Here is an 18,401-nt window from a genome sequence, read left to right as displayed (position 1 = left end):
GGGTTTATATTGATGCAGTTTAAATCAGTTGGAGAACACTGGCACAGAGGTTTATGCCAATATAACTGTAATGAGGTTTTTAATGGATTTGTGCTAAAATGATGTGAGATTGTGCATAAGCCATTTTAATGGCACCTGTTTTGATATTAAGAGGCATCTTACTGCTCAAGTGCCCCCAGTGATGTGAGTGGAGCTGAGTATAAAGTAAGACAGTAAGCATACAAGAAAGCACAGTATACATCATGAACCAAACCTCTGTCTGTGCAGTGTGTTACAGCACATGGAAGGGCTGGCAAGTGCCTTCAATGCTTTTTAAATTCTCATTTTTTACATCAATTCATCCCATTCCCGGGAGTACCGTATCAGTGTCCTGTGTCCCTTCTTAGTTCAGCTCATTGCTTTGATCTCTCTTTTCCAGTTCAGCCTGGATGTTGTTGTCTCACGAGGTTCCCCCCGCTCCTCCTTTCCCAGTTGCAAAGATCAAACCTTCACTTTTTTCTCTTTGTGTAGTTAGTGGGATGACAGCTGATAGAATGCAGTTCTCTTAGGCAAGGGCTGAGAAGGGGCTGAAGCTGATCTGTGGATGCCTTTGGTTAGTGTGCTATTTTGTACTGGCTCATGCATTCATTTCTGTCATTCTGTGTGTGCCAGACTCACATGTTCCCCTATAATCTCTCATTAAAACACTCTCCTACGCACACCCCCTTACAGTCTCCCTGGTTTCATACATTCTCCTTTGATCACCCATGCAATTAAGCTTTCTCCTCAGCTGGTATCTTGTCAGCCCTTCAGTGAGAGGAACCCCTGTGCAGCAATTTCACAAGAATCATCTCTGTCACTGATCAGGTTTTGCTGCCTGATTCAAGAAAGGAGGAAAGAGACTGAATTATGAATTGCAGCACAAGCTGTTAGTCATTAAAATAAAAGAAATGGGATGCAAGTGACACTTGCCATCTTACTGATAAGCAGTTTCTAAGTTAGTCAAATATTAGTTTGGATGTGTGTTTACACAAAAGGCAGAATATGGATTAGAAGTTAAGGAACAAATACTGAAATACTCCTCAGCCCTCATTTCAGCAAAACTGTCTCTACTGAAAGAACCCCCAGAAGGCCTAACCTTGTGCTTTTTGTGGCATTGAGTTCAGGGGGACAATCCCAGCTTTATTGCTGGAGATTCAGGGATCTCAGTGGAGAATAACCATTTAAGACAAAGTGCTATTTTCATGGGAATTCAAAGGCTTTGTCCAGATTGAAGCTGTTTTTAATTATCCCCTGGCTGCTGTAGCCACTGCCCATGGGAGGGATGGGCAGCAGCAACTGGGGTCAGCCCAGCACAGCGGATTCCCTGCTGCAGCCCCCTCCAGCCATCAGCTCCACAGGGGCTTTCTGGAACAGATGTTAGAGCCAGGCTGTCATGCTTAATAGCAAACATCACACCTGCCCACCATGGATCTGTCTAATCCTTTTTAAACCTACTTACAGTTTTGACCTCAGCAAAATCCTCTGGGAAGGAGTTCCACAGTATAAGCCTGTTGTGGAGAAATGGCTACACTTTTACAGCTTGATATTTTCTGCCTGAGGATGAGTGGCAGCTGAGTGTCAGGGTATCACTGGCCGTGGTGCTGAGCTGTCTGAGGCACGGTGCCATGCATTAGGAGACTTTACTAGAATTTTCCTCATTCCTTTGGCTAGCTGGCAGAGATGGAACCAAGCCAAAAACTGAGTGTATAAGAAAAAAGTCTCTTGACCCATTTTCTCAGTTGCTTATAATGAGTTAGCTACCTGGCATTTTCTTTATCTATACAGATTATGTTTTTGATGGAGAAAGAAATATCTTGTGGGCTAAACTTCCTGAGCTCTTGTCCTTGGCAATAACTTTTCACCTTTAATTTATTTTTATCTTTGCAAAATGTATTGGACTGCTGGGGGAGGAAATCTTACAGATAGAAAATGGAAGACTGTAATAATAATGCTAATTCAAGTATCACATAACTAAAATAAAATACTCCTAGAACACATAATATATAATATAGTGGTGTCAGTGATCATTAAGTATTTTCAAGGTTACTGCATGAAAGTTGCTGAAAAAGCTCTTGAAAGAAGAGGAAGGACTGAAAGGAAATGAGGAAATAAGATCTCAGCAGCGCTGTAACAAACTGACAGAGGCAACCTACTGCTCAAGGAGGACAGCACAGCTGCAGCTACATTTGGAAGCCAGAAGGGTGAGCATGGGAAGGCCAGAAATTGCCCTTTAGGCAGAAGGAGCAGGTGGGAAAGGAGGAAGCCTGGTGATGGGTGGAAGGAAAAAGGGAAGTCCAAGAGATAACATCATGTCAAGGGCATCCTGGTCCCTAGAGGGAAATAAAGTGCTCAAGGAATAAGGAACATCTAAGCTAACAGAAGTTATATAGGGCATTTAAAATAAGCAATATCAATGAAAGCAAATCATAAAGACAGGATTTGTCAGTAGATGGCACTCAAGAATAAACAGCATAATTTCTGAACAATATGAAACTTTAGAACCCTGCTATACCATCTTATAACTGCTCCTTACAGGTATTTCTATAATGATCCTGGGAGCCATGTTCTCTGGAATGCTGCTGAAATATTCTCTGTTGTTTTTCTCTAGAGAGAGGACAAGGAAGAAGTGTAAATCCTTCTTCATGATGGCACCAATCTCCCTTTCAGCCTCCTTCTTACAGCAGGGCAGTGTGTTAGGAGTCATCTGCCAGGTTTTGCCTTCTGCTCTCATCCTGCATGTGTCCCAGAAGCCACAGGAGAACTGGCAGCCCTGCAGATCCCATCACCCATCAGTAGTGTTCAGCTCAGGCAGTGCTCAGCAGCTGCAGGGAGAGCAGCATTTTAAAATCAACAGGTCCTCGTTCACCCAGAACCCTGAAACAGATCTTCAAAACACAGAGCAGGGGAAGTCTAGCTGACAGGGTGAAGAGCAAGGAGGAGAATCTCTCATTACTTAAAAATCACAAGGCAGGCTTTGTGAGCACAGGTCAAGGCACAAGAAGTAGTAAAAATAGCTCTTTAGTGGAGGAAGTCCTCTTTCTTTCCTCCTTTCTAAAAGGGCTGCTAAGGGTTTTCATGCCGTGAATGTGCAACTTTTCTGGTTTTCATGAGACCTGAGCAGTCAGGTGCACCTAGTAGCAGGATTTCAATAGCAAGGGCACCAGAAACAACTGGATTTTGCCAGGCCTGTGCTGACACACAAGAGAGAGATGCAGAGCTGTTGCTGGAAAGGATGGCTGTACTGCATCCTGTAATTCCCTTCTGGAGGCTGGCTGTGATGTTAAACTGCAAGGCTCAGAGAGGTGAGGGAGGATGCTGTGGGGATTAGTCATTAAGAACAGTACCAGGGAGAGCAGTGACTGCTAAGCCAGTCCTTGCCTAGCGGCTCTGTATAATCAGGACTGTCTGATAACACAGTCTTGCTGAGAACCTGCACTTCTCTGATTCCTCCACACTGCCTATTACAGCTGGATTCTCAGGTTGCAGAAAGTTAATGAAATCTGTCAATTTTGATGCCTGGAGAGACTCATGTGCCTGATGAATACATCTGCTGGGGACTCAGAGAAGCTGAATTATGCTATTTATGGCTCAGCAAAGTTGACTTCATAGTCTTGGCCTGTCAATCAGCCATGTGTTTCACAAACCAAAGAGACCCAAATAAGTTATATCTAGGGCACAGAGCCTTCCAGAGGGATCTTTCTTCTGTCCTATATTAGGAGATCAGGCTTTGAGAAAGCCAAAACGTTTGAAAGAGGGCAATGATCTGATCCCACCATGAGTCACCTTATGCTGGATGCACTCCCTGGACAGAAAGGCAGCTACAAAGTCTATAGCTTTTATCAGATCTCAAACTCCTTCCTCCCTGATTGTGTCCTAAGTAGCTCACACTAGCCCAGAATCCATATATGAAGGAGTTTTCCAAAGGACAGACAATATCCTGCTGTGCAGTGTCTGATTGCAGAGCTCAGAGGCCCCAGCATTACGTCCCCAGTATGGATTCTCAGAGCACATTGGGTTGGCAGTCACATCCAGCTATTGTTTTCCATAAATTCTCCCCTCTCTGCATTCATAACAGCTCAATTGGAAACCACACAACTAAGGCAAATGGCAGGGGATGGGCAGTTATTACAAATGGGCCCTAAGAAGGACAGTGATTTCATCAGTGTAAATTGCTCATTCATCTGTGTTGACTTTGTAAATGGAAATTACTAGATTAGGAGGAAACATGCTATTTATTTCATCCTAAATTTATAATTTATTTTTCTTTTGTCTTAGTCACACAGCAGAGATCAATAGGATGCCAGCTCCTGATGAATTTCAGTATCCTTCAAATGACACAATTCTAAGATCTTTTTACTTCTCTATGCCTGTCAATACAACCCAGTTTATTAGAAGCTCCTTGAATTTCTTGTTACTGCCACAGTGAGGCTTGTATCTTCTGAAATTCTTTACTTTTTGCTTCCCAGCTCTAAGCACGAAGTGAGCAACAGCTCCTGCCACAGAACTCAAACTTGTTGCTACCTCTTCCTTCCCAGCTCACAATCAGAGATCTCACCCATGAGTAAATTGCTTCCTGCCTGTGCAGCACTATCAGAGTTCTTGCCTCAGGATGAGGCTTTAGTCACAAAACCAGCCTGTCCAGTAGCTTCATTTCTATCCTGTGCAGGGAGAAGCACCAGGAGGATGACCCCCTCTCAGCTTATTTGTGACGTATCTGTGCAAATCTCTCTATATAAAATACAGGAGTCTGTCTGCTGATACAGATTCATGTGACCTGAATTGATGGCTTGGCTGTCAAAATAATTGAATTGAATGGGAATTTTTTTCACTCCTTTGCAACAGCCAGTCAGGAAATGAGAATGGCATCATTGACCTAACACTGTTAAAAGAAAGGAGAAGCCAAACTGAGTTAACCTCATGATTTTAATCTTCTGAGTGAATGAAAGTTTACCTTATACTCAGGCACCACACACCCCACACCCCATTCTGTGCTGGAATTTCAGAGAAAATTATTCTAGAATTGTTCCAAAAGGGAACAGACAATGCATGGAGCCCATGGCATACACCCTCCAGAAGATTCTGTGCATTTCACAGACACTATTGTGCATCCTGAGCCGTGGTCATAAGCCTCCCATTCAAGCCCAATTCATGTCTCTTGGCACTGCTAAGGCCCGGATTTTGTATTTGGACGTTTCTAGCTGGGCTGCTGAGATAAGAACAGTGAGAGTGAGCACCAGACCAGGCATCTGCAGCTCATTTCTCTGCTGAGCACTTGAATCTCATTATAAGTTGTGGAGGAAGAGATAGTGCAGCAGTCTGAAAAGCATCTGACCAGGTACCCATGATGTTTTGCTTTCTGAAATACATACACCGTTGCAAAAACATTTTATTATTGAATTCGGAAACTATGGTGGATGTTTGGCTCACCAAGCTGATTTAGAAGCAGGGCACATGGAATTTTTAACAAGACTTTCAGAGACAGATGTTTAAAGCATTCTGGTCTTCAAAAGCGAATCATAAAAGCCAGAAGGCCCCCTGGGACTTTTGAAGTTTCCTGATTAACACTGTAATAAATGTGATGTTTAAGGCTTAGGTCTTTAAGACTTGACCAATAGGAGTCATGCTATTGACAGGGGTGAGTTGTGTGCTAGACACTTTCTTCCTTTTAAGCTTCATCTTCTCATCTATAAAATAAGAATAATTAACCTGCCTTTCATCCACCTTGGGATCTTTTGTCTATTTTGGCTGTGATCCCATAAGAAACACTTGGGACAAAGAAAGACTTAAATATATGTTTAATGACCTATTGAACCAGAGGGAGTAAGGTGTCTAAAACACAAAAGCCAGGATTCATTAAAGCTTTATAGAAAACAGATGACCTTCAGAAAACCAGAAATAATCAGCAATGGAAAAAGTGAAGATCAAATCAAGAAGTTTAATGAAAATTCACATTATTTCTCTTTTTTTTTTTGACAGCTGCTGCATCTGATGTTATTGCATTTCATTAGCAGGATTACAGATATCATTTCAGATGAATAACATAATAAAAGAAAAGGCAGAAAATCTATTGAGATGTAGCTTGAAGCAGAACTGTCCCCCTCTGCTCTCTGGGATATTGTTCCCAGCTGAGATTTACAGGGCTCCAACAATGCATCACAAATGACATCCTATGTAAACAATTGGAGAACAAATGTGAGATGCTATTTAAATGCCTCATTAAGGGAAGGAAATTTCATAGCTAGATTCTTTGCTTTTCTTGATTTTACAGTAAATTTAATTGACAGATCTAGATGAAAAACATCCAAATTTGTTTACCAGAATTGCCTGTTATTATTTACAATGTATCTTATATTAGTGCCTATGGTGCAACTGAAAAATTACAGTAGGAGGCCCTATAGAAGTAATCCAGGCCCCAGGAACATCCAGTCTTGAGGAATTAAAGCCTACCCAACTGTTAACAGAAGATGCCAAAGTAGTTTTGGGTTTAAAACTGCTCCTACATCAATTTAAACTCAGATATTAATGTTTTTTGTCTGAAGAAGAGACTCATTTCCAGTGTTAACCTGGTGTTCACTAGCAGACTCGTGGACTTCATGTTCATTCAAGGAATTCAGGATGCTAAAAGTCCCAGTGGTCCTTCATCAGTGTAAAAAGAATCTCATGTCCATTAATAAGACAGATATCTGTTGATTAAGGCAGGGTCAGGGTCACCTGAGGCTGTAGATGTGCTCTGCATCTACATCAGGTTTTTCACAGGAGTCCCTGCACTTTTGAACACCTAAGCTGGCACGTGGCTTTAGTGAAAAGTCCAACAGCTTCCCTCACAAAGAGCTGCTTGAAATGTCCAAGGAATTATTGTGAAAGACAGCCAACAGGCACTGGGTAACAGGAGAGGAAGTGAATCTCCTTGCCAGAATGAGAGGAACCTACCTCCCTGAAAAACCTGTGAGAACAAGAGAAATAAATGACAAATCCTATGGTGTCATCTCTGCTAGACAGGCTAGAGAAGAGGCAGCAGCTTCAGCTTCTAAGTTCAGACTTTCCCCCAGGTCTTCTCTTCCTCATGGATTCCCTGGATGAGCTTTTGCAGCCCTTCCCTTCTGTGGGGCCAAGAGCTGTGCTGTATCAAGCAGCTGCAATTCCAGGGGTAGGGTCAGGTGAGCCCAAGAGCAAGGGGGGCTGTTCAGGACTTCATGTGAAAGATCTCACCCTGTGATAGTGGTTTGTTTTGTGTTTGTTTAGACACAAGCACTCATATTTGTAGCCCATTTCTGTCTTTATTTTCTTATTTGTGCATGGTGGGAAAGAAACCCTAAGAACAACCAAAATAAGAAAGCTTTCAAACAAAATTTGGTATTTGCAACTGTTTCAAGTTAATGAAAGTAATGCATCAAAGACAAGAAGGTGAACAAATGATTCACAAGAAAAATAATGTAGCAGAGTTTTGCCTGTTTCTAAATTGTCCCCAATCACAATGACATTGAATATATTTGCTGTTGAAAATTACTCACTGCTGAAACAAATGATGTGTGAGTTATACTGGAACAATGTGTGTTGCTCTGGTTTAAATACGTACTAGTGCAAGGCAATATTTTTTTTATGTTCTGCCATTAGACTGCAAGTTCAGAGTGCACAAACAGCCTGGATGAGCTGTGTCTGTCACATTTACAGAGGGGAGGCAGCAGAGGTGCTCAAAGGCCACAAAGTGTTTGCCATATAGATTGGGATGAAACATCATCCCTCAGATATGAGAAGGAAAACTCACCAAGCAGTGTAACCACAATCAAATCCCTTATGGGCTGTGTCTGTAAAGCTTGGAAAAGTACTTTGCTGATCAACTTTTAGGTTGGGAAAGGCCTCTGAGATCATTGCACCCAACCTTTGATTGATCAGCTTGTCAGCTAGACCACAGCACTGAATGCCATGTTCTGTTGTTTCTTGAATGCCTTCAGGGATGGTGACTCCCCCACCTTCCTGGGCAGTCCATTCCAATGTTTAGAACACTTTCCATGAAGGAATTCCTCCTGATGTCCAGCCTGAACCCCCCCTGGCTCATCTTGAGGATATGTCCTCTCATCCTGGCACTGGCTGCCTTGGAGAAAAGCCTGACCCCCACCTTCCTACCACCTCTTTCAGGGAGTTGTAGAGAGTGATAAGGTCCCCTCAAGCTTCATAGCAGTGCTTCTGAGGCACAAAAGCCTTTCCACAGCCTAAATAAAGGGGTGGGATGGGGGAATGAGACCAGCCCTAATGAGCTTCTCCAGGAAGGACAGTGGAACATGACAGCCTCTGGCTCCCATGCTAGTGTCTGATCTGCTGCCAGAGCAGGGCAGATCTCTGCTGCCTTTTTCTCACTGCTTCTGGAGAAATTACAGTTTAGCCCTGTTCTTAGTGGGGATTAATTTTCAGTGTGGTGAATTTACCAATGAATTTATGAGAAATTAATTTGTTCTCAGGACAAAATCGTGTCAATTCAAATGTGCTCAGTTAATTGTTGATGGCATTGGTGTGGCCATTAGATACAAAACCCACATTGCTTTGGGGGTCAGTAAGGGAAAGCATCCTGATTAGCTTAGTGGCTGGAGAGAGCAATATCCCCTGAACAGTCAATATTGAAAGAAAATGGTACTTAATTAGCATAATTTATTAGCTAATTGACTGTGGAATGCTTTTAAAGAAACAGCTAGAGCCTGGGGTAGGATTCTTCCCAGTACATCAGCAGGGAAAGCACAAATGAGCTTTTGAGTCATCTTTCCTGTATCAGCTGTGATTGCTGGACCACTGTGTACTTCCTGATGCTGGAACATAAAACCAGCAGGAGCACAGTCCTGCTGTAACCTCTGTTGGCACCGAAATGCATTCAGGCAGCGTGCAAACAGCAATGGTTGAAACACTGACCTCACCAGTTCCCTGCTCTCTGTCCCTCTTGCAGCTTTGGAGAGCTGCTACCTAAATGCACTCAGCAGCAGTGCTGATTGCAGCAGCAGAGCTTTGTGCAGGGAGGGAGCAGTGCCCTGTGTTATCAGTGTCCTGAAGCACAGCATATCTACGACACTGCAAGGCACAGCACGGTTTGTTCCCCCAGAACCTGGCACAGGATGAGCAGGAACAAAGGTTTCAAAAGGAACATTTTAAAACAGGCCTTAATAGCATACTGCCTGTGTTTGCTGAGACCACAAAGGTGGACAGATACCTGTGCTTAAATGCTCTGCTTTGCTGCCAGTGAAAAGCTTGTCTGGGCTGGCAGCTCCACACCAGCAGAGATAGTTGAGCATTTATGAGTTGAGATAGACAGCAAGTGATCCCATTAACCACCAAATATTAAGCTGTGTTTTTAGAAATCCCATGCCAAATTATGGGCAAGAAGATAGAGAAGGAAGGATCTTTTTCAGCCCTGAAACACATACTTAGTTTGGCAAATGTGTGTTTCTTAATGTGCAATTTCTCAGTTTGTGTTGCCCTTCATGTGAAGGCTTCATTGATAGAGCTTATATTTAGGAAGGGAATCATGCTCAAATTCACAGTCCCTGATACCTGAACAATTATCTTTGTTACCCTTTCCAGACTTGTGGAGATGGGAGACTCAAAGGCAAACACAACTACCAGAGTACAGATCCTCACTTGGCATAAATTACTCATCTCTCTTTTAATCTGGGCTGGCATTTCAGAGCCAGAGCACAACTGTCTGTGAATACAAACCCAGCTCTGTCACAGTGCACAGGTGACAGACACAGCCCTCCCTGGGGAGCCCTGGCCCAAAGAGTGCCCAAGCCCATTGGGCAGAGCCCAGCAGCTCTGTGCACCCCCTGCCACCCTGCAGTGTGTGTCAGTGTGCCACAGTGAGGGCAGGGCCAGCCCTGCAGTGCCGCTGCCCATGGGGGTCACGCTGCTGTCCCTGCACAGCACCCCCTGCTCAGCTCCTCCTCGCCTCCCTGAAGGGCAGCCCCCCACAGGAAAGTTCCTTCCAGCTCCAGACTTGTCAGAGCACCTATTTTCTTGTTTCTTTGTATTCTGGTCTGTGGCTGTTATTAATGAAGTAGAAGGTGAGCCTCATTCCCTTCCCCTTCCTTTGCCCACGCACATTAATTTAAATGCAAATTCACTCAGAAAGATCAAAATTAATTATGCTTTCTGCAGCAGGCTACACGGAAAATAGAAATGCACAGGGCTGGCTTTTTCCCTTTTCTCCTTGATTTTTTGGAAGTGCAAAGGAAAAACAATGCAGAAAAATATTAACATATGCATCTAAATGTTGCATGCTTGGTTGTGTTTTTTTTTCCCTGATGTTTTTTGCTCATCTGAAATTCCACAGTTGCTTTCATTTACAAACTGTTTCAGAAGGAATATTGAAAGGTTAATCTCAGTGAGATAAATTGACATCCAAATGACAAATAATATTTTGTTTACCACTAATAAGAATCAATCTCCATTAAGAAAAACTGTGCTGACTCTTAAGAAATTTGTCCATTATTGCCTGATCAGAATATAGCTGAAGTATGAGACTTTAATTTTTTTTCAGTGGAGGAAAAAAAAAAAAGGCATGGGGGAGTTTTATGTTCCTCAACAAGTTCAGGCATTTATATAGGTTTTTTAAATGAAAATGCATTTAAGTAAATTTGGGACTCAAGGTGCAGTGCAGAGTCCCACAGGCTGGAGCTTCACATTTGGGCACAGTCACAGCACCTGAACTGCTCCCAGGAGCCAACATATGGACAGGGCTATCCTTTTGGGAAAGAAAGGCAAAATTCTGACAGTTTTTTTAAGGAGAATAGGTGCAGGAATTATGTGCATTGTGCTATAGAGACATCAGGTATGCTCTGAGAAACCTTCTGGACCAGTCTCTGTGAGGCTTCAGTGGAGCTGCCAGGGTGACTGTTACATGGCTTTATGCAGGAAAAATAGGTGGTCACAGATTTAAACACTTAAGGCCAATGGGAATAATGAAATGAACAGGTAAAGCAGAAGCATTTGGCCAGATATGCAGTCAGGCTGTGCTTTACTTGCTCAGTAGTCTGTGGGAAGTGCATGCTGTCCTTCCTCTGGGCCAGAGCCTGTCCTTAGCCCTTGGCCAGTGTGTCTGGAGACATCAGCTCAGGCAGATCACTGCCTGCTCTCCCTCAGCACTGTGGTTGTAGCTCGATGAATTCAGGTACTGCAAAAACCAGAGGAAAGAAATGGATGCTTATGATCAAATAGCTAATATTTCAAATTCCACATGCCATTAAGAAAGTGCTTTTTTGTGTCCCCATAGCAACTAGAGTTCAAGGTGCCTTTGTAAAACACATGGCCAAAGATCTTCCCTGGAAAGCTTACAAGTGAAACAAATCAGAGAGAATATTCAGAGAAAAAAGCTGACAAAGAAAAGGGATTTATCCCCAGCTATGGAGCCATTAAAAACAACATCCATTTCAGTACTCTGCTGAGATTTTACTGAACACTGGATCTACTTTTTCCACTAACTTCCCATAAAAACATGGATCTAGCTCAAGATCTGTTCCTAATCTTTAAATATGCTGATACACCCTCTCAAAGGTCCTTCTACCAGGAAAACACAGCCTAGCTGAATGATCCTGGATCCAGAAAGTGCCCTCCTGAGGTCAGCCTGTGCCCTGAAGACTTAGCAAGAGGTGGAAGCAGCACACAATTGGTAGCCTGACCCTTGTGAGCCCTGCTGGGCTCAGGAGCTCAGTCTGGTGTCAGCTGAGGGGTACCTGGAGGGGCCTGGCTAGAGCTGGGCTCTGCACTAGCTCTGGAAAATAGACCCAGGTGACTGTGCTGGCACTTAGTGTGTCAAAGCATCTCCTGGCCTGCAGCCAAGGAGGGCCTTCTGAGAGGGGCCATGTGAAGAGATGCTGTGGCCCTGCTTGCCCCAGGGTGCTGCTGAGAGCTGCAATCCTTCAAGTGGGCTGGTCGTGCAGATTGCAGCTCTCAGCAGCTGCCATTTATTACAGGGGAGGCAAGCACAGTAAATAATCACTTCTGATACTTTCTCTCTTGATCTTGTGGCCCAGCTTAGTTTTACTGTGGTTTCCTTGGTGTGCTTTGCTTTCTGCCATCATGCTCAGGAATCACTCGAGTGCAATGTTAGCACAATAAATCACACCGCCTTTTTTTCCAAATAAAAGCAGAAAGCAATAGCTTCCAGTCATTTCAGCATCCTGCTTTCCCTGCTGTCAGCTCAGTGAAGCAGAAGTAGGCAAACTTCAGCCCTGCAAAGGCAGTGGTTGCTGGCATGGTGACGTCTCTATCCTTGTTTTCTCAGAAGTGTTCCTGGAACACTCAGGCAGGGCAGCTGCAACCAAGGGAGACAACAGCATGGCCACTGTCTGATCACAGACAAGGGACAGCTGTATTTGATCAGTGGTTATTGTCAAGGAAAGACCTCAGCAAGTTTGAAGATAATCTGCCTGTCTCTATAAATCATGCACAAAGCCAGCACACCCACACATACTAAAATGTGAATCTTTCCTAGCAAACTCTTCTTATTGCTACATGGGAACCAAAACTGCCATCTGGTCAAGGTGGTGGAATGCACTGCAGCCATGCTCAGTTCACAGGAGCAGGTGCTGTTACACTTCTCAGCTCATCTGCAACATTTTTGTCATCAGATAAGGGAGGTTGGTGCCGCAGTGGTTCCTTGGAATTTCCACTGTTTCTGCAAATTTAAGCAACATGCTGCTGATGATTGATTATAGTAATTTTGTTGTTCATATCACCCTATTCATATCACAGCAGGTATTGTTTGTAATTATTAAGGCTATTTGTTATTAGAGATGCATGGGTGGTGAAATACAATGAGAAGCAAACAATTTAACTGGTAATAAAATTAGCTGATGATGGAAAGTCAATCTGCTAATTATCTCCAAATTGTGTCTGTCAGTTGTGTTTTGCATTTCTTAGACTCCTCTCTCCCCAGCAGAATAGAATAGTTTTTGCAGGTCTGCATTCTAAGGAACACACTGAATTCCCCAGCAAGGGAGTTTTTCATCATGTTACCTTTGTTCTCATACAGGCTCACAAAACTTAATAAATACTTTGTGACAAATGGACATTTGATTGTGCAATTTACTGCAGAGCAGACAGTGCAGTAATTTTTTTGTAGAAGATTCTTTAAGAAACTTAGTAAAAATTAGTTCAATTCCTTCAATTTCACAACTATTGAAAAGTACCAAGTACTTTGATTTCTTACCTGTTAAATTTTCAAAACATTTTGTGCCATTTAAGTGGTGGAGCACCCATTAAGGTCAGCTTGAGTCGTGTCCAGAGTACCTTTGGACAGTGTTAAAGCTGCATAGGGGCTTTTCTCACTATTCTTGCTTCCTAGGGTTGTCTGATTAGCAGATTCATTTACTGGGATCCTAGTATACAGGCAGTGAAAAAAAACCTACCATGTGGGCAGCAGGAACAGTGGAATTTGGTTTTCTGTGCATTTTTGTGCAGTGGTATTTGCAGCTGGGCATGGCACTGAGGCTGTCATTTTAGCTGGTATTTGTATGGTTGTTTGACAGCACTACATCTCCTTTTTATAGCCAGTATTAATAGGTAATTCCATAGCTGGCTATGGGAAAATTAAAGGTGGCTGTCTGTTTTTTATGTGTCCTGTCAGTTTGCTTGTATTCTAATTTCTCTTTTAAATATGGACAGGTACAACAAATAACCAACACAAAATTAAATATTGTTCCTCAGATCCATTTTTTAGAAGAGGTTATTAAAGGTAAACATTGAGTTGCTTTCCAAGCAAATACCATCCTGTTTGGAAAAATTATGAAGCCTTAAACATCACAGAATTAAAATATTTTAAGGTTTTTTTTTTTTTAATAAATGTATGGATTTTTTTAATGCAAAGTTGGAACAAATTCCTGATAGAGAAGATGGAATATGGTCAAAGACTTAAAACCTGTCATAATTGCTTACACTTCCAGACTAATGGAAGCCTGTACACATAGATATAACTTTGCCTGAATTATAACAGAATTGTAGCACACAGAATGTGTGTTATGTTTATGTCTTTAATAACTCACAGAGCTGTAGAACTGTTTGGGTTAAAATGGACAATCAGAGATCATCTAGTCCAGCCCCCCTGACATGGCCAGGAACATCCTCAGCTAAATCAAGTTGCACAGTGAAGAAGAATGAAATTGATGTCACTTAAATGCAAGGAATTTGTGAATGACTTTTCAGCTGAGGAATGGGCAATGGTTTCAGGTGCCAATGTGCCTGCAGTTGGGGGGTGACCATATGGGGGTCTGAGGCAAACAGCCGTCCAGAGAAGGATAAGCCAGCAGAGTAGAAGTAATCAAAGAGAGATGGAAAACTAGGAAGACATTTCAACAGCTGTCCAATGATGCTGCAAAGAGAGGAACCAAACCTGTTTTACCTAAATGCTAGAAATGCAATACATGTGGAGGAACCACAATATTGACTAAACATTAGAGGGCGTAATATTGGCTAAACAGACCTGTGGTTTGAACCACCATGGCCACTCTTATTCTCTGGACAGTCTGCAGCTGCTTTTCCAAGTCAAAGCCAGTCTGGGATATAAGTGAGCTGAAATGTTATTTTTACAACTTTGTTCCAAGTGTGAAATACAACATCCAAACCCATAAACCCTGCAAAAGGGAGCTGAACAGCTCTGCTAACCACAAGGATTATACAGAGACTGTGACCTGCTGTGGCTGAGCTCTGATGCACCGTCACAATGTCAGAAAGTAAATATTAATGTATGCCTGATCTCAGATGCAACAGGAGTCACAAGAGAAACTTCTGTCACCCGTGGTCTTGGATTGCCATTAATCTCTGCAGGAGACAGCAATGGAAAACATTAATAAGAAAAAAAAGCGAATTATACACTGCTAAAAACCCCCCAAAACAACCCTGCAAAAGCGAAACCCTTCAGCTTTAGACTGGAAGCAAGGGGAGCCCTGCCAGGTGTGGGAGTGCAGAGAAGCCTTCAAATGCTGCCCACAGCTGCAGCTGTGCCTGTGCCCTTAGCAATGTGTGTGTGTGCTCACCTGTCTGGGAGCAGGACTCTCCACAGGCACTCCTGAACTCCTGCTGGTGCCAGGTGAAGCTGCTCTGCCAGACAGCCCTGGCTCTGGGTAGCCAAGACAGCCATCAACCCCTCATTCTGACAGGCAGTAGCAAGAATTCATACAAGTGATAATTAGTCCCTCAGTTTGGCTTCTTTTCACTCTTTAAAGAAAAGAGAGCTTTCCTGCTACGGGAATGAGAGGAATGTGTGTCTGCCATAGGCAGGCTGGATTGGAATAGCTTCCCACATTGCCAAACAGAAATCCAGAGCTGTTCTAGTGAGATTTTTGGAGGATCCACGTGGAAGATAGTCATAGGAGGAGGGCAAATAATTGGTGACAGGTGGGGCCAGGGTCCCTTTGTCTGACTGTTACCAAGTGGTGAGCAGGACACCCAGGAATGTGTGAGATTTTCTATCTGAAAGGAGCCTTATCAAGGCAGGAGAGCAGACTCCTTGTGGGGGCACACTTCTCCCCAGAAAGCAATGCTGGTTTCTGCAGGACCCTGGACAGCTAACACTTCGGAACAGCCTTGCTAGACTCTGCTGAAAGTGGGAAGCTTTGGTGATCTCACTCAATCCAGCACAGAAACGTGTTTGGGCTTTGTCCCCCACTCCATTTAGCATTTCCACTTGAAATTAGCTAGTGGCCCCCTACCAAGAGTAAGAGCAGGGGAGGAACAGCTAATTCCAGATCCTTCCAGAAGAGTACACACAGCTTTCCAGGCATGGCCTGGAAACCAGAGACACACTGATGTAATAACAAGGTCACTGCAGAGGAGCAGCAGCAAAGGCACACTTCCATCTGTCTAAATCTTTTGAGTATGTTTGAGCATAATGGTGTACTGAGGCTAAAGGACTGGAAATGTGGGATGACGTGCTTAAATGCACAACCTCTGTTTGCCCTTGTGAAGATTATGAGCCATACCTAAAAGAGCATTGCCACAGGATCAGGTAAATTGACTTTTATTGAAACATACTGTAATATGAAGGGGGGAAGCTGGGGGGAAGATTCCAATTTAACACAAATACATTGCATTTCAGGCTCCCAAATAACTATTGATATCTGCTGTCCTGGAGCAAATCATATCTTCCCTGACAAGTCAGACAGCTGCTCCTTCTCTATCTTCCCTTTGTTATCTTTAATAGCCATGGATTGTTGTGGTACCTTGAAAAAAATGTTTGCAGCTTACTTGATGGATGTCTCACCTCCTGCCATTAGCCCTGGTTCATGGGTTCATCTAATGCCTGTTCTTGCCTACAAAAGTCAGACCAAGTGCTTTTGAAATGAGTGTGCTGAGTGTCACTGCACAGTGCACACCCTATACAGCTCCTTCCCCTCCAGCTGGCAGCTGGTGGAGTGAACAAGCTCCCCTCATCACCCTGAAATAAGTTAGGTAGAAACAACCTCCAGAGCTCATCTCCAGATCCAGATTCCTGCTCAGAACAGGGCCAACTTTAAAGTCCTATAAGACTGTTCAAGGGCGTCCCCAGACAAGGCCTGAATATGTCCAGGGAAGGAGATCCCACAGCTCCTTGGGGCAAATGTTTCCATGTTTGATCACAGTCACTGCAAACAATTTTTTCCATTTAGAGGTAGGGGAATATTTGTACCTTAAACACAGGATCACTAAGAGTTGTAAGATACATCTAAAAAAAATCTGAGCAATTTCACATAGGCTTTGAATTGAAAAGACAAAGCAAATCTCCTTCAGGCTATCAACTGTCCTCAGATGTGTCAAAGGAAATAAAGACAAATGTGTGGTAGAAATGGCTGGGGGTGGTGATACTGCAGCAGGGTCCTCACTTTTCTCTGACAATCTTTGCTTCCCCCAAATGTCAGTCTACACTATGGACTATGGAAGTTCTCACCACACTGCATCAGCTGAGCCCAGAAATGTGCTAGGTCAGCCCCAAAAACCTTCAACAGCAAACCAAAGAGTGTGTATGGGTTAAGCAAAGTTGTCCTTGTGATGCAAAGGAGGAGTGTTTGTATGGTCCATTCAGCAGCACAGCTGTAGCAGCACAGCCTTCTGCACAGAGGAACTCAAGAGCTGGCCAAGTTACAACTTGAACAGCCATGATCCTCTCTGCAGTGTGTTGGTGGCAATTCCCTGCTCACTCCGACACCAAGGGAAGCAAATGCAGCTGGAGATCCATACCTGTTTGACCAACCTGACAGGTCTCTGCTCCAAATCACCAAAGGAATCCTATAACAACAGCCAACTGCTATTGTGCATTTTGGAATGACCTTTAAACTAGAGCATTTAAAAATCTACTTCTAGGAAACATCCTCGAGTTGAGGGTATCAAGGAAGTCATAAGTCACCCAGTATTAGCTATCCATGTGCTTCTGCTCTCTGTGCCTCTATTTCCCTGATTAATCTGTGGTTGAGCGCTAATACAAACTGCACGTCCCTAGTTAGGTTTTACATTCCTAAATGGAAAACACAAAGTCCTGGACCAGGCTCTAGCACAGGCATATTTTTTAGGAGGGGCAAGGCTGATACATGTCGCAGACATCGTTCATGAAAAATCCTTTCTCAGGATTTTTCCTTGTGAGAAGCTGCAGTTTCAGCAACCAAAAGTAAACAATGGTTATCTGCTGCTGTAGAATGCAACAGGTAGACCCGTGATTGGTCTCCTGTGGATGTTTAGATTTACTGACCACTCATGGCAGAGCTGGCTCTTGCTCTGCCTGAAACACAGATCTTTGTTATTCATTCTTTTCTATTCTTAGCTTAGCTAGCTTCTGAAGAAATCTTTTCCTTTCTATTTCTTTTTAGTATAGTCTTAATGTAACATATATCATAAAATAATAAATCAAGCCTTCTGATCATGAAGTCAACATTCTCGTCTCTTCTTCATCCTAAAAACCCTTGTGACCATAGTCACAGATACATGTAGTACTGAGTTTTGTCAAATACAGTAATAAACAGTATCCTCTCTATATTTCCCAGTGCTGCCCACACAAGCTGTGCTGATGGAGCATTCAGCATTGAGATTGGCCCTTCCAACACTGAAATGGGAGAAGGGATTCATGCTCTAATGTGTGTATGTGGGGTCCTCCCAGCTCTCTTGTATAGATAAGACCAAAAGAAAGATGTTTTTTATTCCATCTCACTTCTGTAGCTATCAGCTGAAAAAAACCCACCCCAAACCTAACAGAAATTTAGCCTTTCTATCACGAAATTAACAGCCATGCCTTGTGATTGGAACAGGTCCCCAGTGGTATCCATCCCGTGTTGGCCTGCAACTGGAACGCAGTGAGTATTTATATGGCTGAGTACAGCCACCTAGTGTATTACTAATTACTAATCCACCTAATCTATTACTAATTACTAATCCACCTA

At 43.2% G+C, this 18,401-nt stretch overlaps 1 protein-coding gene across 1 annotated transcript in view; it reads left to right on the top strand.

Annotated features, from left to right (window-relative positions):
* Positions 1–18,401, top strand: part of TECRL (trans-2,3-enoyl-CoA reductase like) — a 59,211-nt gene that overhangs the window by 14,609 nt on the left and 26,201 nt on the right. The window contains exon 3 of the mRNA XM_036382100.2: positions 18,270–18,314. Coding sequence (XP_036237993.1) covers positions 18,270–18,314 — 45 coding nt within the window. The remainder of the gene's footprint in view (positions 1–18,269; positions 18,315–18,401) is intronic.

Source organism: Molothrus ater, chromosome 4 (assembly GCF_012460135.2).
Source record: "Molothrus ater isolate BHLD 08-10-18 breed brown headed cowbird chromosome 4, BPBGC_Mater_1.1, whole genome shotgun sequence".
In the NCBI taxonomy this organism is placed as follows: domain Eukaryota; kingdom Metazoa; phylum Chordata; class Aves; order Passeriformes; family Icteridae; genus Molothrus; species Molothrus ater.
Note: the sequence above shows the minus strand (reverse complement) of the source record. Positions and strands in the feature narration are given on the sequence as shown.